The 22,153-nt window shown below is 43.2% G+C and overlaps 3 protein-coding genes across 14 annotated transcripts in view; 1 reads left to right on the forward strand and 2 right to left on the reverse strand.

Moving 5' to 3' along the window:
- Positions 1 to 12,330, reverse strand: part of C2H9orf152 (chromosome 2 C9orf152 homolog) — a 29,781-nt gene extending 17,451 nt beyond the window's left edge. The window contains exons 1-4 of one of the 2 annotated variants that reach the window (XM_073334657.2): positions 12,083 to 12,330; positions 11,190 to 11,281; positions 10,286 to 10,481; positions 1,165 to 1,293 (exon numbers count right to left, since the gene is read on the reverse strand). In XM_073334657.2, the coding sequence (XP_073190758.1) occupies positions 1,165 to 1,293; positions 10,286 to 10,334 (178 nt within the window). In that variant the 5' untranslated portion in view covers positions 10,335 to 10,481; positions 11,190 to 11,281; positions 12,083 to 12,330. Of the gene's footprint in view, positions 1 to 1,164; positions 1,294 to 10,285; positions 10,482 to 11,189; positions 11,542 to 12,082 lie in introns of those variants that run through there. The other variant, XM_078851858.1, reaches the window with a different exon arrangement.
- Positions 1 to 22,153, reverse strand: part of NUB1 (negative regulator of ubiquitin like proteins 1) — a 374,246-nt gene that overhangs the window by 56,837 nt on the left and 295,256 nt on the right. The gene's annotated exons all lie outside the window — the stretch shown is intronic.
- XYLB (xylulokinase) overlaps positions 11,622 to 22,153 on the forward strand; it is a 142,566-nt gene continuing 132,034 nt past the window's right edge. For 2 of the 9 annotated variants that reach the window (XM_073334654.2, XM_073334651.2), the window contains exons 1-4: positions 11,623 to 11,903; positions 15,508 to 15,590; positions 20,228 to 20,297; positions 21,710 to 21,790. In XM_073334654.2, the coding sequence (XP_073190755.1) occupies positions 11,850 to 11,903; positions 15,508 to 15,590; positions 20,228 to 20,297; positions 21,710 to 21,790 (288 nt within the window). In that variant the 5' untranslated portion in view covers positions 11,623 to 11,849. The other 7 variants (XM_073334647.2, XM_073334650.2, XM_073334648.2 and 4 more) reach the window with 7 other exon arrangements.

A 22,153-nucleotide genomic window follows, 5' to 3' on the forward strand; every position in this document is an offset into this window, starting at 1 on the left:
CTACTTAAAAAGGCAATGTACTTAGAGTGAGGTCAGCGTATTTAAAGGGGCAATGCGCATCTCACATCCACCCACCGTGTGTCTCTGTCTGTCTCACACCCACCCACCGTGTGTGTCTGTCTCTCACTCCCTGTCATGCTGTGTCTCCTCCCTCCTTTCGTGCTGCTTTGTAGAGTGTTTCCTACATTAACAACACTGTGTTAACCCTTCAGGGCTCAGCCAAGTGCTAGTTCATCATTTAGCAGTAGGCATTCCCTGGGAAATATCCCATGCTTTTACTCCATCACCTCAACCAAGCTTCACAATCATCATTGCTGTGTACAGTATTAAATTGTTTGTTTAAAACTTATACTGAAATGTATATATAAATAATTTTTAAAAAGGCTTTTGTCTGAACCTAACCCCTCCCCGCCCCCTATTTACATTAATTCTTATGGGGAAATTGGATTAGCTTAACATCGTTTCACTTAAAGTAGTATTTTTCAGGAACATAACTACAATGTTAAGCGAGGAGTTACTGTAAATAAAACAGATTTATTAACTATAGAAAGATAGATTTTAAGTGATTATAAGTGGTAGGCAGAAAAGGTCAGAGGTAGTTGTTAAAGAAAATAAAAGGTAAGCACAGAGTCTAAATCGTAAACCTTATTAGACTAGGCAGTATTTGGATTTAGTATTTGGTTTTTTTCACCCCACTGGATGTTGCAGGTATGTTATTGCTCTTAATACACTGGCTTTCCCTTTAAGCCTGGGACCAGTTTCCTCAGTTCAAGTCTTTGTCTTCCCATGGTTATTGTTGCTTCCAGAGTAGATGGCGGGTAAAGGTAAAAGAATGATACCACTGTCCCCTATTTTATATCCTCAGTCCATGTGCCTGGAAAACACTAACCCAGACATGTCCTGGTGGGCTTTGCTGTGTCACATAGCTGAGCAATCCCCCACTGTGTTTTGCTTGTCCATCCCTCTTACAGCATTGTAAATCCTTTGTTTACAACTCCCCTGCTGATTAATGGTTGCTTAATACCTTCCTGGGTCCTGGGAGTGGATTACCTCCTTTGTTGTCACTGGTGAACTAACAGTAGAGACTATCAAACTTACAACATATTTTAGTGACAAAATCTGATGACTTCATACCAGGGGTGAAAGTAACTTAAATGGACTTACCAGTACTCAGGGTGGCCGGGCTCCTGGGCAAGGTGTGGGGGATGGCTTTGGGCCCCTGGAAGGAGTGGGCCCTCAAGCGGAAGGGGCGGGACTGGGGCCAGATGCACTTATCTGCCTCCGTTTCCCCATCTGCAAAATAGTGAGGATAACACATACTGCTCAGAGATGTTGAGTTTAATGTATTGTTTGTAAAATGCTTTGAGATCGTTGTATGAAATGTGATATGGAAGTGCAAAGCTTTGCTATTATTCACATCAGATGGTTGTTTGAATAGGAATGAATTTGTCTTTGATAGCTTTTAATCAATACAAATACATTTATCTTCAAGTGGAGTTTGATAAAAATAAAGTGTAGAGTGAGAGATCTGGTTAATCTGTTGTTAACAATAGTTAATCTTAGTTCTATTTTTATCTAGATCACAGCTTTATTTTGCTGAGCTATTGTCCTCTGAGCATAAGGACGCAAATTAGGTCAGTTTTCACTACAAGGTCAAATGTGTCAGATGTAGAAAGCAGCCTTAAAAAAACTTGCTGTCTGAAACCAGTTAGGGCACTCTTCTCCCAAGATCTTGTTAAGTGCCAAGGTGGTGATAATGGGTAAAGTCAATATGGGCAAAGAAAGTGCCTGTGGAGGTGTTCCAAAAAAACTCTTAAAGGGTTGGAAAAATTCACCAGTCTCAAATACCCATCCTTCCTTTCCCTTTTGCATAGAAACCTCATGAGGAATTTGCACAGGACTTCATATAAAAGTGTTGGGATTTATAAAATTGAAGGTTAAAAAAAGAAGTTCATGGAGTCCTGGTCTGTGACTAGGCCTCTTAAGTACCACAGTAATACACATAATAATAAAAATAAAATAATAAAAAACATCAATAGAAATTCTTGTATCATTTCTGATACCATTGACCCTTTTGCCTATGGATTAAACTAACATGATTAAAATGAGAAAAAAGTGTTGTTTTGACAAAAAGCTAAATGGCTTCTTCATTGCATGCTCTTAATTATATAGCCATCTGTGTGTATTTCAATGTGTTAATCAGTTGAAACCCTATTTTTCTAAATAAAAAAAGACATTGACTATAACACACTAGGGTCCCAATTTAACTTCCACTGAAGTCAACAGAAAATTTCCCATTGACTTAAGTGGGAGCTGGATGAGACCGCTGGGATTTTTTCTGTGTTCGCATATGCTAATTTTACACTCTCTGTTCCATTGACTTCAGTTGGGTTACTCAACAACAGTGTGGTCATCAGCATTAGTTTGGTTTTGGCAGCTTTTTGATATGGACATGTTATGAGGATGGAAAACCAATGGACTATGAAGCATATTTGCCATGGACTGCTATTACAAGGCCAGCAATTAAAGTGTCACAAAAAGCTTTGGTGGTGTGATAATATCATCAATGATGAACATACACTGAATATCCAGCCAGACCACCTTAATGACCTAGCTAGACATTGAACATGGCAGTGCTCAATCTGTAAGGATGATATGTCTCTTTGGGATTTGCCATGATGATGATAATGATGATGGATGAAAGGTTCACATATACTGAAATAAAAAAAGGAGTACTTGTGGCACCTTAGAGACTAACAAATTGATTTGAGCATAAGCTTTCGTGAGCTACAGCTCACTTCATCGGATGCATTCAGTGGAAAATACAGTGGGGAGATTTATATGCATAGAGAACACGAAACAATGGGTGTTACCATACACACTGTAACAAGAGAGTGATCACTTAAGGTGAGCTATTACCAGCAGGAGAGCGGGGTGGGGGGAAAAAACCTTTTGTAGTGATAATCAAGGTGGGCCATTTCCAGAAGTTGACAAGAATGTTTGAGGAACAGTGCGGGGTGGGGCAGGGGAATAAATATGGAGAAATAGTTTTACTTTGTGTAATGACACATCCACTCCCAGTCTTTATTCAAGCCTAAGTTAATTGTATCCAGTTTGCAAATTAATTCCAATTCAGCAGTCTCTCGTTGGAGTCTGTTTTTGAAGTTTTTTTGTTGAAGAATTGACACTTTTAGGTCTGTAATCGAGTGACCAAAGAGATTGACGTGTTCTCCAACTGGTTTTTGAATGTTATAATTCTTGACGTGGAGATAGGCCCCAGAGCAGCAGCAGTAACATTTTGTACTGTCCTTTAGGGCAAATTCCCCTCTCACTCAACAGGGCTTGGTAGAACAAGGCTGCATGAATCTCCTGTTTCACTACTGGTGAATCTGGCCCATATAACTTTCTTTAATACTCCCTACAGCAGCTTCATTCCATTACCTTTTATCCAGACCTTGTTGCCAAAAGAATGTAAGCAGGGTCTGAATGAGCTCTTCCCTGACATCTAGGGATGAGCTGCAGGAGAAGACTTCAGGAACTGACACCATTTGCATAAGACATGCCTAGTTGCACAACATGATGGACCTGCGTTGCCCAAATGATCACTTTTGACTGGTGTTGGATTGCAAGTCACTTTGTTACTGGGGGGCAGGGGTAATAAAGTGTTGTTACCTTTGTTGTGTGAAAAATGGGCAGCAGAATGGTGTTTGTCATGCCATGATTGAGGGACTCACCCTCAACTGAACTGCACTCACTAAACTGAGGGCAGGAGCGCCAAAGGCCGGGGAGATGAGAGGGTTGGGATAGGTGTTTTTACCTGGTGGTGTGGGCTCTGCCTAAGGGTCCTAGACATCATTTGATCCTCCCCCTCTCCAGTGTGTAATGGAAGAGCTGATTAAGACTCAGTTGACAGTCGTTTGGTGCAGATCAATAGAGCTGAAATCACTGATAAGTAGGTCTTAGTATTAGACCTACTATGGGACAGTATCTCTGATGAAAGAGAATGCCCAGCCTGTGCTAGCAGTGAGGCTTCCCCCACTAACAGCTGCAGTCACTGAGAGCTGAAAGGTGTGTTAAGTGGTGGGACCTCAAGACATCCCTGAGCAGACAGCAGTGGAGCGGTGAATGGATGGCATGGTACAAGAGATTTTTCAGCTGCTCTGTTCTGTGCAAGGAATAAGAATGCTGCACTGCCATCACTAGCTGAAGCAGGGAGAGATTGAAATTAAACTTGTTTAAAATAATTAAAAAATAGAGTGGTGATAGTGAATCATAGTGTTAGGGTACACTTAGATATGGATAGTTGTTTATAATTATAGAGGTTTAATAATTAATATATTTTAGATGCTTTTAGATGGTTATGGCTGATAACAAGATGGTGGTGGCAAGCAGTCAGAGTCAGAGAAATCCAAAATTGAGGTCTGGGAGAGATTGGGCCAATAGTAAGTAAGCAAGCTGAGGTGAAATAGAGGTCACTCCAAAACCCTGAAGGGAGGGGTCAGTGAAGCATAACACAGGTCTTCAATCAGGTCTGGCTCCTAAGGCACAGGTCTTCAGTCAGATCCAGCTTTGATTGACAGAGGGCTTAAATCTGATTGGTGGGAATGCTCAGGATTGTAAAAATAATCAGAATATGCCGAAATCTGTATATAAGGCAGAGAGCTGACAGGCTTTAGTCCAGTGGTGGGCAACCTGCAGCCCAGGTGCCACAGGTCTCATTGACTGTCCACAGGCACGGCCGCCTGCAGCTCCCAGTGGCCATGGTTCGCCATTCCTGACCCATGACAGCTGCGAGAAGCGGCGTGGGCTGCAGGGACCTGCTGTCTGCCGTTTTCTGTAGCTCCTATTGGCCGGGAATGGCGAACCACGGCCACTGCAGGCGGCCGTGCCTGTGGACAGTCAATGTAAAAACTGTCTTGCGGCCTGCCAGTGGATTAGCGGCCGCAGGTTGCCCACCACTGCTTTAGCCAGTCCTGGTGTGAGTGAGAGGGAGCAGATGCAGGAGGGAAGAAAACATCTAAAAGAGCAAAATCACTAAAGAAGAAAGGAACAGAACAATGGACAGCAGAATATAAATAAAACAGAAGGACCTTTTCAGAGGAAAAGAAGACTATGGGAAAAGTAAGCACAGTGATTTTGATAATGAATTGAATGAGTGGGTGTGTTTGAGATAATAAAGTTGGATGTCTGTGTATGTTTGTTATTATGTTTTTAAATGTTTCAAATAAGTAACTTGTTGCCAGCATTCTATACGTGAGTGGCCATTGCATATAGAATGTAACCACTGAAAAGCCTTTCTAGTCATATATCATCATGTTAAATACTTTAACATGTATCTGCGATTAGTTTGTTATCTTATGTGTCTTATAAACTGTAAGAACTTATTTTTTGTTCCAAATATATACTTTAGATTTACTGTATTAGGACATGTTGTGTTAAATAAAAGTTATTTTTGATTTCAAAGAATTGCTTCCTAAGTGTCAATCCTTTGAGCGGAGGGCTGTATCCATGTCCTCCCAGGGGTTAACATAATTAATCTGTTCTGGAGAGTTCTCCATAGGTTGGAGGGAAACTCCCTGGTAAAATCCTGTCAGTTCCTCTAGGGTGGGCCACCCCCTTTCATCTACCAAAAAACAGATAAATTACTGATATAGGCAGGCTGTTGTGGGGGAGCCTTAAGTCTGATTTTAGGGGTAACAGGCAGAGCAGTAAATGGAGCAAACAAAGCAAGCTGCCAAATGGCTGGTGAAGCAAGCAGCCGGATAGTGGAGCGACCAAGGTGCCTTACATCCTGCACCCCACTCCTGGTGGGAGGTGAACTCACATGACTGTACCTCTGAACTCTAGGTCTTCACTGACCAAAGACAACAGTTGTGAGTGGGGTGAGGGGGAGGGAGAGAGGGATGGACGGGCATGTTAAAGGAACTTTTGTTTGAACGTTCTCACCAACAGGACAGGGATGCCATTTGGGGGGGGGCTGGAGTCCCCCCCCGAATTTCATACAGGAGGTGTGCAAGCTCCCATGTGGAGCTCTTAAGAACAGCAAGGCATTAATGTGAAATGTAAGTTCTGCAGAGGATGTGTCCCCCTGGGGCCGGGAGTCAGTATTTTGTTTACAAACAGAGGCAGGGTGATTAAGATAAGGATCTGAAAGTCTAGCCTCTAAAACAGGAATTCCTGGGCAGGGGTAAGGAGGAGGGATTGTTTTAGAGATAACACATGGGACTCAGGAAAAAATACAGCCAAGCCCTCAGAGCCAAGGTTACATTCAGAAAAGGGGGAGATTTGGGAGTGTAGGTGAAAGAAGAGGCCAAAACCAAAGGAAGGGGTAGCAGTGGTATAGGAAAGTTCCCACTCTACCTGTGGTACTTACAAGGCCCCATCACCGTAGTATCTGAGCGCCTCACAAGGTCTAACCTTTTTTTTTCTTCACAGCCCCTCTGAAGTAAAGCAGTGCTGTTATCCCCAGTGTACAGATGGGGCACTGAGGCACACAGACTAAAGGCCAGATTTTCAAAGGTATTTAGGCACCTAGTGGGATTTTCAAAAGTGCCTAGAAGGTTAGGTGCTTTGTAAACCCCACTAGATACCTAGCTGCATCTTTGGGTGCCTAAAAGGGTTTGAAACCCTGTCCTTAAGGCACTGGCCTGAGGCTATACAAGAAGCCCATGTGAGGGTGGAGTAAAACCCAGACCTTTCAGAGCTCACTCTCTATCTAGCAGAACAGCCTATCTCTCTGCTGCATGCTGCAAAAAAGGAGGACTCTGATACATGGGAACAAAACCTAGGTGGCTAGTTCTTTGAGACTCCAAACAGCCCCAGGAGGTTGGGATGAATGTCATGGTTGACAGCATGAAAAGCAGCACAGAGGTCAGTAAGGATGGAAAATGAGAGTCAGATGAGAAGAGATCACTTAACTCCCAAGGGGTGGCAGGTTCTGCCCCATGCTGTTTGTAGAGCAATGGCTGCTGTGAAATTTTACATTTTAATGGAAAACCATTTCATTTTGTCATTTTTTTGTTCTGAGTTCCAGAGAAGGAAAGAATCAGAAAGTGTCATATAAGTATCCGGATGTGTCTATGTCTCAAATTCTTAGGGTTTCAGCTGTATCTAGGCCAAGTCCAGAACAAAGAACAGAAACTGCGTCCACAGAGTCCATAAAAAGAAAAGGAGTACTTGTGGCACCTTAAAGACTAACCAATTTATTTGAGCATAAGCTTTCGTGAGCTACAGCTCACTTCATCGGATGCATACCATGGAAACTGCAGCAGACTTTATATACACACAGACCATGAAAAAATGGGTGTTTATCACTACAAAAGTTTTTCTCTCGCCCCACCCCACTCTCCTGCTGGTAATAGCTTATCTAAAGTGATCACTCTCCTTACAATGTGTATGATAATCAAGGTGGGCCATTTCCAGCACAAATCCAGGGTTTAACAAGAACGTCTGAGGAACAGTTGGGGGGGGGGGGGGAAGGAAGGAATAAACAAGGGGAAATAGGTTACTTTTTATAATGACTCAACCATTCCCAGTCTCTATTCAAGCCTAAATTAATTGTATCCAATTTGCAAATTAATTCCAATTCAGCAGTCTCTCGTTGGAGTCTGTTTTTGAAGTTTTTTTGTTGAAGGATAGTCACTTTGGGCTGGAAATGGCCCACCTTGATTATCATACACATTGTAAGAAGAGTGATTACTTTAGATAAGCTATTACCAACAGGAGAGTGGTTTTGGGGGGCGGGGGGAGAAAACCTGGATTTGTGCTGGAAATGGCCCACCTTGATTACCATACACATTGTAAGGAGAGTGATCACTTTAGATAAGCTATTACCAGCAGGAAGGTGGGGCGGGGGGGGGGAGAGAGAAAACCTTTTGTAGTGATAAACACCCATTTTTTCATGGTCTGTGTGTATAAAAACATCTTCTGTATTTTCCACAGTATGCATCCGATGAAGTGAGCTGTAGCTCACGAAAGCTTATGCTCAAATAAATTGGTTAGTCTCTAAGGTGCCACAAGTACTCCTTTTCTTTTTGCGAATACAGACTAACACGGCTGTTACTCAGAGTCCATAAAGTCATCAATTATTGTCATTATTTGTATTATTCACTGGGCACCATCTATGTGCACAGCACTGTTCAGAATATGCCAGAAAATGTAGTCCCTAAGCCAATGTGTATAAAATGTGTAGCCCTAGTTAAGATGGCTCAGATATTTAAGTATGAAGTATGTAGTTATTGAACACATGTTAATATCTATGAGTGGAGACGCTGATGGTAATAGAAATTTTACTGGATTAAGGACTGGAAGATTTGACCCTCCAACTTTTTTTCAAGAGGAAGAGCTGCCCAGAGCTCCTGTGCCTGTTTATTTTCCTTTCCTACCTGCAGTGCCCTGATATACCTCACAGTCTCAATTTTTTCCTCAATTTTAAAATGTGGAATTTTCTTGGTGTTTGGTTTTAAATATTCGCATGTGAGAACTGCAACTTAATCACTGTGGTGTTGTGCTTAAGAGCCTTCAGGAAAGTAACCAGCCTTTATATAGAAGCAAAAGTAGTGTTGCCAACTCTCATTATTTTGTCATGAGTCTCATGATAATTATTGTTTTCCTTAAAGCCCCAGCTCCTGGAGTCAAGTGGATATGTGATGATTTCAGCTTTCATTCTTAAAGAAAAATGAAGTTTCTAGCCCTCGTAGCTGTAGAAGAAGCTTTGAAATGTGACCCCAGTGCACCCTAGAGGCTCAACAAGCAGATGGCAAATAAAAAGAACACCAAATCTATTATTTTTACTTAATCTCATGATTGGCTTTAAATCTCTTGATTTTGGTGAGCCTGATTCATGATTTTTGAACATTTGGGATTCCCAATACTATGAAAGTGACTTGAAAGTGTCAGTTTCACTCCTGTTTAAGGTCAGTTTCTAGTCTATTTTTTGTAGTGAGGTAACATCCCTAGAGCCCCAGGCAGGTGCAGTATAAACTCAGGGGGCCTTGCCCTAGTAGGATGTTTCTAAAGTTAAATGATCTATTCGACGGTTGGTGAACTGCAAAAAAAGTGATAGAAAATAATCTAGATTTTTCTACAATTGTTTCAATTGCTGTATTCAAGAGTTAGTAACAAACTAAGAATATACATTAAAATTTTAAACCTAAGCAATGTACCTTAAGTGACTTGACACAAGATGTGAATATATTAGTATTAGAGCTGAGTGGGTCTAATATTTATTTAATTCTTTTTTTATATAGGAATTAGATACAGTATTCCTATCAGCTAATTGCTAAATTATTATCTGAAAAAAAAAAAAAACACTTAATTTTCAGGTTCCTAAGTAGCCCCTGCACAAGGGGAGAACGTGAGACAAAAGCCTACCCAGCGCACTCTGAGGAGGGTGCTTTGCTCATGATCTTATGCTTATGAATAAAGCTACATTTTAGTCACGGATATTTTTAGTAAAAGTCATGGACAGGTCACGGGCAGTAGTGAGACAAAAATTCACAGCCCGTGACCTCTCCAAGACTTTTACTATATACCCCTAACTAAAATTTGGGACGGGGGACCGCGGGTCCACTGCGGGATGGCCCGGGACCTGTGCTGGGGGTGTGGCAGCGTGCAGCCTGGGACCCCTGCTGGTGTGTGTGTGGGGAGGGGAGGCAGAGTTGGGGCCCCTGAGCCAGCACCGGCCTCTGTAGAAGTCATGGAAAATCAAGGAATCCATGACCTCTGTGACAGACACACAGCCTTACTTATGATCATGCTTGTTGTCTCTTTAAACTGTGATAGTCCCATTCACTTCAGTGGGACTTCTGCAGGTAGTAAACACTATGACCCAGATCCTCAAAGGAATTTAACTCCTAACTTCCCAGGACTATGCAAATAAAAGTTTGCAGAATCAGGTCCTAAGGCACAGGTTGCCAATTCTCTCATTCATTTGGAGAGAGGATCCCTCATTTTAGATACAATTTCAGGTAGCTTTTAAATGTTACTCTTTTTTGTTTAAAGATTTTTTGGGTGCATTTAGTTGAGATTTTAATAATTGTACTGTCAACCCAAGGCATTAAAAAAAAACATGCATCAGGTCTCCAAAAATCAGTAGATTGGATAAAAGTCATGAGATTTTTTAAAATTAAATTTGAGTTTTTTTTAATCTTCTGGGCATTGAGTATTTAGGGTTCAGGCTTTCAAGCTCTTTTCTGAAATCATGAGGGCTTCAAAGTTACTTAAAAATGATAACTCAGATTCTGAAGCGAATACTCACCAGCAACCACACAACAGAACCACTTACCCAGGAAACCTATTCTTGCAACAAAGCCCATTGCCAACAGTGTCCACATATCTATTCAGGGGACACCATCATAGGGCCTAATCACATCAGCCACACCATCAGAGGCTCGTTCACCTGCACATCTACCACTGTGATATGTGCCATCATGTGCCAGCAATGCCCCTCTGCCATGTACATTGGCCAAACTGGACAGTCTCTATGTAAAAGAATAAATGGACACAAATCAGATATCAAGAATTATAACATTCAAAAACCAGTCAGAGAACACTTCAATCTCTTTGGTCACTTGATTACAGACCTAAAAGTGGCAATCCTTCTACAAAAAAACTTCAAAACCAGACTCCAACGAGAGACTGCTGAATTGGAATTAATTTGCAAACTGGACACCATTAACTTAAGGCTTGAATAAAGACTGGGAGTGGATGTGTCATTACACAAAGTAAAACTATTTCCCCATGTTTCTCCCCCACCTGCTGTTCCTCAGACGTTCTTGTCAACTGTTGGAAATGGTCCACCTTGATTATCACTACAAAAGGTTCCTCCCCCCCTTTGCTGGTAATAGCTCACCTTACCTGATCACTCTCCTTACAGTGTGTATGGTAACACCCATTGTTTCATGTTCTCTGTGTATATAAATCCCCCTACTGTATTTTCCACTGCATGCATCCGATGAAGTGAGCTGTAGCTCACAAAAGCTTATGCTCAAATCAATTTGTTAGTCTCTAAGGTGCCACAAGTCCTCCTTTTCTTTTTTCAGATTCTTATGCTAACTAAGATCATTTTACTTACTGAGATGGGGCTTTAAGAAAATACCGTTTATTCCAAGTAATGACAAAATCAGCAGTATTGGCAACACTGTATAATTATTGTTAAAATTAATGCTTTTTTAAAAAAAAATCCCTACCTGTGTTGTATATGAGACCTCTGCATCTGTGCAGAGACCCAATCACTACACGGTAACGCTGCTTAGATGCAGGTTTGATTGCAGGATCACAACTTTAGATTTTTAAAAAGATTTTTTAGTGTAAAATTTCTTTCCCTCTATCTCAGCTGTTCTCCCCCCCCCCCCATCAGTGTCACATGCTGAGGGTGCATTAGGGCAAGTCAATGTCACTTGCTGAGGGTCCATTAGGGCAGCTCCCCCCATCAGTGTCACACATGCTGAGGGGTCATTAAGGCAAGTCCCCCCTGTCAATGTCACATGCTGAGGGGCTGCTAGGGCAGTTCCCCTCCCACCCCCCCGTCAGTGCCAAATGCTGAGGGGCCGTTAGGGCAGGTCGCTCCCCGCCCCCATCTGTGTCACACGCTGACCGGCCGTTAGGACAGTTCCGCCCCCCCCCGCCTGTTGAGTGTGACGAGCGGAGGGGCCGGGCTCCGCGTGGGCTGTTCGGGCAGTTTCCCCCCACCACACCCGCGCGCGCGCGGAGGGGCCGGGCTCCGCGTGGGCTGTTCGGGCAGTTTCCCCCCACCACACCCGCGCGCGCGCGGAGGGGCCGGGCGGGGGGAGGCCGGCTGCCGGTTACTGCAGCCTCTTCGCCTGGCCTTCTTGGAAATCCAGCCCAGCATGGCCGCCTCCGAAGCTCCCTGGTACTTGGGATGGGACTTCAGCACCCAGCAGGTACGGGGGCGGCGGGCGGCTCCGCCTCCCCGAGGCTCTCGCCGTTCCCCGGGCGGAGCGGCCAGGCCCGAGCCCCCGGCGGCTGGGTAAGGAGGCGCTGGCGGCTGTGCACAACCCGCTTCGGCTGTGAGAGGAAGAGCCCGAGCCCAGCCCCCGGTTTCCGCCCCCTTCGCAGTGACCTGACGGAGCAGCCGCTCGGGAGGGCGCCCGGCCCGGGGGAGGCAGAGCCTGGGCTACTCCCCAGTCAGTGTCATTAGCCCCCCCCCCCGCCCCGGGCCCTCTGCGTGTGGGGCAGGGGGTTCGTCCGGGAGCAGGGGCCGTTCTGTAGAAGGGGCCCGTCTGTGAGCCGTAAGGGGGTGGGGTCCGCCTGGCAGCCGGATGGGGATCCCGCCGCAACAGCCTGACTACCGTAGTCGCCCCCTGGGCTAGGAGGTGGGCCCTGCTGGCGGGTGGAAAAAAGCCCCCGCTGCGGGAGGAGTAGGGTCAGAGGCGTGGGTGGGGGCAGGTGAGGCGGAGACTCCGACTGCGTGCCTGGGCGAAGTGCAGAGTTCATAGCTGGACCTGTGCAAGATTTGGGGTTAGATTGGAGCCAGGATTTTGATTTGGTTCATGGAGGGTGGGGGCTAGGGTGACCAGCTGTCCCGATTTTATAGGGACAGTCCCGATATTTGGGGCGTTGTCTTATATAGGTGCCTATTACCCTCCACCCCATGTCCCGATTTTTCACAGTTGCTGTCTGGTCACCCTAGTGGGGGCAGGCACAAAGTCTGTCCACGTTTCTTGCGCTTCATCCCATAGTGCTGTTGGCAGATGACTTTGGCTGTTGTATCCAATGCTTCCAGACCGGGCGCCTGTGAAACTCGGGGCTTCAATGGTTAGAGTAACGTCTGCTTTTCTCATCTGTATTTTCCTTGCTTTGTTTTTAGCAATATATTTTTGATAATAAGCAAAATATTTTCACTGATATGCAGTAACAGTATCTAAATAGAAACTGCTGATCTCCAGAAAACTGCAAGTCAGTAGAAATTCTGACTGGATTCTCGGTTCACTGGGTTCCTGGAATTACAAATCAAAGGTCAATAGTACTAATGTCCAAATTTGGCCCACTGATTTTACATTATCCTGCCCCCCTTCAAACTGAAGAGAGGGAAATAAAGGGAAGAAGGGGTAGAAACTACTAGTTAAATTTCTGTCTCGTCACAGGTGTTTTATGTCTCCTGTGCTTTAATGTGTGCAGCAACATGCATACACACTTGAAGGTTGTGCACTTCCTAGCTTCTGTAGGCTGAACTCATTGCACGCGCTAGGGGCTTCTTGTATTCCTCCATTCTCTCTCTCCCCCAAACTCCCTGTGTGTCACCTTTCTATGCCCTTTTATTACTCCCGCCACTTCCTCTCTTATGCCAGAGGTTGTGTCCCCCTCATATCCCCCTCTGCCATGGCAGTGGCTTCTTGTGTTCCCCCCCATTGCCCGCTTCTCTTATTTCTGTTAGAATCCAGGCTACAGTTTCCCCATGCAGAAAATTAAGCTTCTACCTTTGATATGTGTAAGCAGCAGTAGGTGATGGCAGAGAACTTTCTCTTCCTTAGCACCAAGCAGTCTGGGGACCCTAATTTTCCTCTGAATCAGGCTTTTTTGGTGTTCTGATTAGCACCAAAATCAATGGGGTTGTGCCCATGGATGCATAGAATATTCTCTGAATTTTTGGAATTGATTGGATATGACATTCCAACATTATTGTGTTACTAACCAACAGAGAAATGCCACAGAATGTAGGGTCTCTCTTTGCTTGGAAGTATGCAGAGTTTACTTATTTGGGTCATGCCTAGTTGAGAAATCTGGGGAACTAATTTAATGAAGATATGTAACATTTGTCTGCACTGGAGATTTAAGCACAGATGTTGCTGCACTGGTGCAAACTATCACTGTGGATGTGCTGCAGCAGTGTAAAAAGTGATTTGTACCAGCATAGTTTACCAAATCAGGGTAAGCTATACCAGTGCGAGTCACTTTTTCCACTGATGCAGTGTATCTACACAGGTTTCAGAGTAACATCCGTGTTAGTCTGTATTCGCAGAAAGAAAAGGAGTACTTGTGGCACCTTAGAGACTAACCAATTTATTTGAGCCGTAAGCTTTCGTGAGCTACAGCTCACTTCATCGGATGCAACACAATAATGATTTGCGTTAGTGCAACAGCAGTGGAGTGACATCGATGGTGACATGCTTCATCTCTCCACCCTCAAAATAAGCTCAGTCCATGTGAATTGCCAGAATAATATGCCACTCTCTGTACATTGTACAAAGTATGTTAAAAGTATGATCATGTGTGCTCCACTAGGCTACTTAAGTTTGACTGCCTGTTGGTTGGGCTTCAGTATGATCTAGGCTCTGTGATTGGAGAAAAAAAGTCAGAAACTTGAGACATCACACTGTAAATTCTGGATCTGTGATCCTCCCTCTCACTCTCTTATGAGAAAATAGTTAACGTTGCAAAAAGAAAAAGGAGTACTTGTGGCACCTTAGAGACTAACAAATTTATTTGAGCATCCGATGAAGTGAGCTGTCCCGAGTGTCCTGAGTGATCTGGCAGTAGATGTCAAAGTTCCTGCAGTTGGAGCACAGCTGTAACTGCACAGCCTCCTCTCCTCACAGACCTTGGAGATCCACCACCTCCAGCATACACCAGGCAGAACCATGTTTTCTGCATGGAGCCAGCACAGTCCACTGGGCAGTAGCTATGTTAGCTCTCCACCCCGAGCAAACAGGAAGAACAATTTAAAAAATTCCCAAGGCTTTAAAAGAGGAGGGGTGTATACCTGTTTACCTGGCTGCAGGGCAGTGGAGTTCAAAACAGTGACCTGAGTGGTCATGGTGGGCGTTGTGGCACACCTCCTGGAGGCCACTTGAGTCAGCGTAAGCAACGCAGTGTCTACATTGACAATGCATCACCTTAACTATGTTAACCTAAGCGCTACGCCTCTTGCTGAGGTGGTTTTATTAGGTCGGCGTAGCGGGTGAGTTGCATCGGTGGGAGGAGCATTGTAGTGTGTACACCTCCATAGTTAGGTCCATGTAAGCTGCCTTACATTGACTTTGTTGTGCAGACAAGGCCTTACATTTTTGTTTTTAAGTGAAATCTGAGATTCTGGAGGGCAAGGTAGCACTTCAGAGAAGTGCTGATATGGTGCATGGACACACATTGGCTGTTTCTGAACCTTGCTGGTATTATACAAATGACAATTGTCCAGAAAAAAAAATTCTTCCCATCAGTGACTGGAAAGCTCTTCCTTATGTATGTGGGGCCTAAGCTGTTCACGTCTGCATAATTTAAGCTGTCATTTTAAAAAAGTTTCTCATTTTTACAGTTGCTAAGATGAACTTCTAAATGTGAACCAGATATTACTGACATAGCATTGCCTTCCTGATTCTGAAGCTAGCCAGCTGCAGTGCTTCGCTAGTGCTTATAGTAATTTTGGGTACCCAGTTTGAGACACCTTGAAGGAGCCTGGTTTTCAGAAATTGCTGAGAACCCACTCTTTACAAACGATCCTCCTTTTGAAAATGTAGGCCTACATTTTTGTTCACTTTTGATTTCTTTCAGCTTAAAGTTATTGCCATTGATGAGCAGCTGAGAGTCATCTATGAGGATAACATTCATTTCGACAAAGACCTTCCGGAATTTGGGTATGTTTTTGAATTTTATTCAGTTAGTGTGATGTTCAGTCCAATGTGGTGTACCTTTGAAGGGCCTTCACCCCAGTTACACCCCATGGATCTACTGAGTGTGGAGGCATGAACAGAGTTTCCAGCTTGTCTCTGTGTGTGGTATTTGGCCACACTGCAAAGGTGATGTAAACGCTTGTGACATTTAGTGCTGTTCTTAAAGCCTCAGCTCCTGGAATCCTCTGATTGCAGGAGAATCTCAGCTTTCATTTAAGAAAGAAAGATGTTAGCTTTCATGATTGTGGCAAAAAACTTGAAAACATGAAATGAGTGCATTCTAAAAGACCAGAAACTGAAAAGCAAATACCAAGTACCCCCTAATTTATCATTTTTTTTTTTAAAAGCTCCTGATTTTTAAGCCAATCTCATGAGTTTTTTGGGGATGGCTCATGAATTTTGAAAATTGAGGGTTGGCAATACTGCCTTTGTGTTTGGGAAGGGGATGCCATGCCAACACCAAATAAGGTTTGGAAAGGACCTTTCGGAATATGCTGGAGTAGATCCATTGACCAAAAATGCTCTCGGGATGTAGGAGGGTAGTGCCTGCTACTCCAATCTGTAGTCTGGAGTGTATACATTCCATCTTGCAAGCTCACAGACTTTTCGCACAAAACCTGTTTGCTCAAATTTTATATGACAAGAAGTGGATTTCACCCATGCTGTGATATGAAACCTTTGATGGTAAACATTAGGAAGTTAAAAAGGTGTTATGACTGACAGACCAAGTTTAATTGGTGCATCAAAAACTCCATGTCCTTTATTTAAGAACAGGATTTAGGTGCCGGATTAGCTGTTTGCATATGCACTTACTCAGTTTATATGAGTAAACTTAATAATCACAAATAGCTGCAGTAGGTGTACAGTGTGGCAGACTGACAATGTCCTATAATATCTTGAGTGAACTTTATTGAATTAAGTTAAACCTTATTGAATTAATGTTAATAACTTTGGGGTACATTGTATTAGAATGCAAATGTTTATGTACTATTGTGAGATTGTATGGGACTTCTTTATCAGGAAGACAAGATTAATGCAATATCTGGAAGATATTAGGAACTTCAGAAAGTCTTTTTGGAACAAAATGTGGATTCCCTAGGAAATCGCTTGGGGTGATGGGAATGCAAATTCATACTCTGAAGCCAACCTTTTGAAGATATGCCCTGGAGGGAGAGACCCATTGTGTACTAATTACCTGCTTCTGGAAACTCCAGTTCAGAGACCCCTGAACTAAAAGGGAACTGAACATTGTATGAGTGTGCTTGTTCTCAGCTGTAGCTGTGATGAGCTTGAAACCAAAAGAAAAGGAGTACTTGTGGCACCTTAGAGACTAACAAATTTATTAGAACATAAGCTTTCGTGAGCTACAGCTGACTTCATCAGATGCATACAGTGGAAAATATAGTAGGGAGATTTTATATACACAGAGAACATGAAACAATGGGTGTTACCATACAGACTGTAACAAGAGTGATCAGGAAAGGTGAGCTATTACCGGCAGGAGAGCACTGGGGGGGGGCGGGCGGGGGCACTGGTTTTTAATGTTATAATTCTTGACGTCTGATTTGTGTCCATTTATTTTTTTTGCTTAGAGACTGTCCAGTTTGACCAATGTACATGGCAGAGGGGCATTGCTGGCACATGATGGCATTTATCACATTGGTGGTTGTGAAGGTGAACGAGCCTCTGATATTGTGGCTGATGTGATTAGGCTCTATGATGGTGTCCCCTGAATAGATATGTGGACACAGTTGGCAACGGGCTTTGTTGCAAGGATAGGTTCCTGGGTTAGTGTTTTTGGTGTGTGGTTGCTGGTGAATATTTGCTTCAGGTTGGGGGGCTGTCTGTAAGCATGGACTGGCCTGTCTCCCAAGATCTGTGAGAGTGATGGGTTGTCCTTCAGGATAGGTTGTAGATCCTTGATGGTGCATTGGAAAGGTTTTAGTTGGGGGCTGAAGGTGATGGCTAATGGTTTTCTGTTATTTTCTTTGTTGGGCCTGACCTGTAGTAGGTGACTTCTGGGTACTCTTCTGGCTCTGTCAATCTGTTTCTTCACTTCAGCAGGTGAGTATTGTAGTTGTAAGAATGCTTGATAGAGATCTTGTAGGTGTTTGTCTCTGTCTGAGCCATTACCCTCTGATCCCACTGAGGGTTACGAAAAGAAACTACACCATCTGCTCAAGAAACTCCCTGAAAAAGCACAAGAACAAATCCGCACAGATACACCCCTAGAACCCCGACCAGGGGTATTCTATCTGCTGCCCAAGATCCATAAACCTGGAAATCCTGGACGCCCCATCATCTCAGGCATTGGCATCCTGACAGCAGGATTGTCTGGCTATGTAGACTCCCTCTTCAGGCCCTATGCTACCAGCACTCCCAGCTACCTTCGAGACACCACTGACTTCCTGAGGAAACTACAATCCATCGGTGATCTTCCTGAAAACACAACCCTAGCCACTATGGATGTAGAAGCCCTCGACACCAACATTCCACACAAAGATGGACTACAAGCTGTCAGGAACAGTATCCCCGATAATGTCACGGCAAACCTGGTGTCTGAACTTTGTGACTTTGTCCTCACCTATAACTATTTCACATTTGGGGACAACGTATACCTTCAAATCAGTGGCACTGCTATGGGTACCCGCATGGCCCCACAGTATGCCAACATTTTTATGGCTGACTTAGAACAACGCTTCCTCAGCTCTCGTCCTCTAATGTCCCTGCTCTACTTGCGCTACATTGATGACATCTTCATCATCTGGACCCATGGTAAAGAAGCCCTTGAGGAATTCCACCATGATTTCAGCAATTTCCATCCCACTATCAACCTCAGCCTGGACCAGTCCACATATGAGATCCACTTCCTGGACACTATGGCACTAATAAGCGATGGTCACATAACCACCACCCTATACCAGAAACCTACTGACCGCTGTACTTATCTACATGCCTCCAGCTTTCATCCAGACCACACCACATGATCTGTTTTCTACACCCAAGGTCTACGATACAACCACATTTGCTCCAACCCCTCAGACAGAGACAAACACCTACAAGATCTCTATCAAGCATACTTACAACTACAATCCCCGCTCGCCCCCGCTGTCCTGCTGGTAATAGCTCACCTTTCCTGATCACTCTTGTTACAGTCTGTATGGTAACACCCATTGTTTCATATTCTCTGTGTATATAAAATCTCCCCACTATATTTTCCACTGTATGCATCCGAAGAAGTGAACTGTAGTTCACAAAAGCTTATGCTCTAATAAATTTGTTAGTCTCTAAGGTGCCACAAGTACTCCTTTTCTTTTTAAGGATACAGACTAACACGGCTGCTACTCTGAAACTTGTAACCAAAAGGACTTCCTTACAGTGGGTGGGGGTGTTGAAAGACTTATCCTGCCAGAACCCATGTTAGAATTGGGATGTACTCTGGTAGGCTAATTAGCATGCATGTAGATTCTTTTATTGTTTTTCGTATGTTTTCTCTCTATTGCTTTGTACATTAAGAATAAAGTAGGCCTGCTTAGAAAACTCTGTGTGGCACTTATATCTGTAGCAATCACTCTTATCATTCTCTAAAGAGAAAGCAAGCAGGTTTGTTTGGGAAGAATGTTTAGGCTGGGAATTATGCAGTGAAGGCAGGGAACTGTAGGTCAGAAGGGAGAGAGACAGATGTCTGCATCCAAGAGAGGCAACAAGTGGGGAGCTGGAAGACTGAGAGTTGGTGCCTTTGCTGAACCACCGAGGGGAGATACAGGTGCAGTTGCCCTGAACTGTGACATAAAGTATCATGCACACACACATTTTGCACACTAAGGCTTTGTCTGCACTACATCATTTACGGTGGTGCAGCTGCACTGATCCAGCTATCAGGGCCGGCTCTAGGCACCAGCAAAGCAAGCACTTGCTTGGGACGGCACATTTCTAGGGGCAGCATTCCGGCGCCAGCCATCATAGGCACCGACTCCATGGGTGCTCCGGGGCTGGAGCACCAACTGGGAAAAATTGGTGGGGAGCTCCCCGTGCCCCCCCCAACACAGCACTGTCTACACCAGCTCTTAGGTCGGTATAAATTATGTCACTCGGGGTGTGGATTATTCACACCCCTGAGTGATGTAAGATGTACCGAAGTAATTTATAGTGTAGACAAGGGCTCACTTTGGATCGTCTTTGTGTGATATTTGGCTTTTAGTGTCAAATTGCCTTGTAGGACACTAGCATGAATATAAAAGACCAAGAGTTTACTGCTGCATGAGATCTGTGCAGGCGGACCCTTCCAACTATGCAGAGCCTCAGTGACTTCAAAGTACTGAGCAAATGTAGGAGTCTACCCTCTTAGATCTCACTGCAGGATCAGGGACTTCTTTATTTTTTTTTCTCTGTGACTAGTCAAAATATCAAAATGTTAGTTCCAGAGAGCAGGCTGAATTTTCTAACTTTGTTTTTATCCTTGCTGTGTACTAAATAGTACTGTGTGTTCTTTGATCATAAATGATCATTTGAAAAAACTGCTTGGAGGGTGAAAAATGAACCAAATGTGAAAAAAGACAGGTTCCCCTCCCATCTCAAGAGAAAATACTGTCTTTCTGCAGGACTCATTGCGGTGTCCACGTCCACAGTGATAAGCTGACAGTGACTTCTCCTGTGTTAATGTGGGTCAAGGTAAGAACATGTTTTAATTTTGGTTGCCTGAGTATATTTGTGTTCTTATGATTCATCTTCTTAACTCAGGATTATAATTATGAGCAGCCATTAAGATTGTCATTCAAGCTAAGGTGTTTCGTTTGCTTGTTTTCTATTTCTTTTGCATGCAGATCTATCTCATTGAAATGCAAATTTTCACATCATGAATAAGCGAAGCTGGAGTTCTTAAATTGTTATGCTTTTGTTTCTTCACTCTCCATTGTTTTTAATACTAGATACATGAAAAATAGAAGTTCTTTCATCACTGATTTTGAACGGATTTCAGCCCAGCCATGAATAAATATTGCATCTGCTGGATAGAATTTGGCTAATTTTCCTTCTTTTTTAATTGGGAAAACATTCTTTGTTTGCTGTCTTTGTTTCATATGGAAGAGGAGCCAGTCTGGCTTTGCTTTGTTTACTTCTTCGTTTGTGCAACATCAGAGTTAATTTCATCCTCTGAGAATAAGATTTATTAGCCAGTTTTTGTTTCCTTCTGCTGGTTGGCTGGCTGGTTCTGCAGCAGCTGATCATAAAACTTTGTAGTGCAGGCCCTTTATGATAATGGTAGAAAATGTTTAGCTTAAAATACTGATGATTTCTTTTTGTATTCTAAAAGCATATATTCATGATCCAGAAAAAAATTACTCATGTAGGTCCAGATTCTGTAACCTGTACTCACATTGAGTAGAATCTTACTATGTAAGTAGTCCTACTAAGGCAACTTGTCTAGTGACGTCATGAGTAAGGGTGGCAAAATCTAGGTCACAGCAATGAAAGTGTAAAGGTAAATTAATTTTTGGTCTTAAATTACTTCAGAGTGTCCTTTGAAAATCTCATGGCAAGGGCAAAATTTTCAGACTTGAGTGTCTAAAGGTTAAGCATTTAAATCCATATTTAGGTATCTGAATAAATCATCTGAATTTCAGAGGTGCTGAACGTCCATAGCTCCCACTGAAATCAGTGGGAGTTGAGGATGCTCAGCATCTTCCAAGATTGGACTTTGCCCCACAAAGAATTGCATAGGTTTTCCAACTGTAAGAACAAATAAATTGTCCCATTTTTCATCTATCAACCTCAACAATGTCTCTTTCATATATTGGAACCCACTGAAGACCAAACAAGAGCCAAGATGTAATGATTTGTCCTTTGTGATTCAACCTGTTTGAAGAATTTTTTTTGTGTAGTTCTCTTTTTTAAAATGGGCTCCTGCTTAATAAACTAATGCATTCAATTTCTCAAAAAATCCCTAGTCATTAGCTAATTTTTCATTATCTGTTACTGAACCCTTATCAGTGATGACAGATACTTACAATTTAATTCTGAGGATTGTGAGTGTGCATAATTTGGTAGCTCATTACAATCACTCTTGATTCTGTTTGTTCTTGTAGGCTCTGGATATGATCTTGGAAAAGATGAAGTCTTCTGGTTTTAAGTTCTCTCATGTGAGAGCTTTTTCTGGAGCTGGACAGGTTAGTTTTTAAAGGGAAAAATTAGTTATATTGTATGTCCTCAACAGAGTATTAAGGAATAATGATACTTATTATTTAGGAGTATTACAATAGCATCTAAAGGACTCAATTAGGATCAAAGTTTCATTGTACCAGACACCGTACAAATACATAATAAGAGACAGACTCTGCCTGAAGATCTTAAAAGCTAATTTAATACAAGATGCAACTTGTATACAACTGCACGAAGAGATAGGACAGAGAGGACAAGGATAACAGTATGGTTACATAGACTAGCTGTGTGTACAACTAGATGGTTTCAAGTCATTTAAATTCTTCACACTTACGGGGTTCTATTATGGTTTTGCAAATCTGAGCCGTGCT

The sequence above is a fragment of the Lepidochelys kempii genome, chromosome 2, assembly GCF_965140285.1.
Source record: "Lepidochelys kempii isolate rLepKem1 chromosome 2, rLepKem1.hap1, whole genome shotgun sequence".
Classification (NCBI taxonomy): Eukaryota; Metazoa; Chordata; order Testudines; family Cheloniidae; genus Lepidochelys; species Lepidochelys kempii.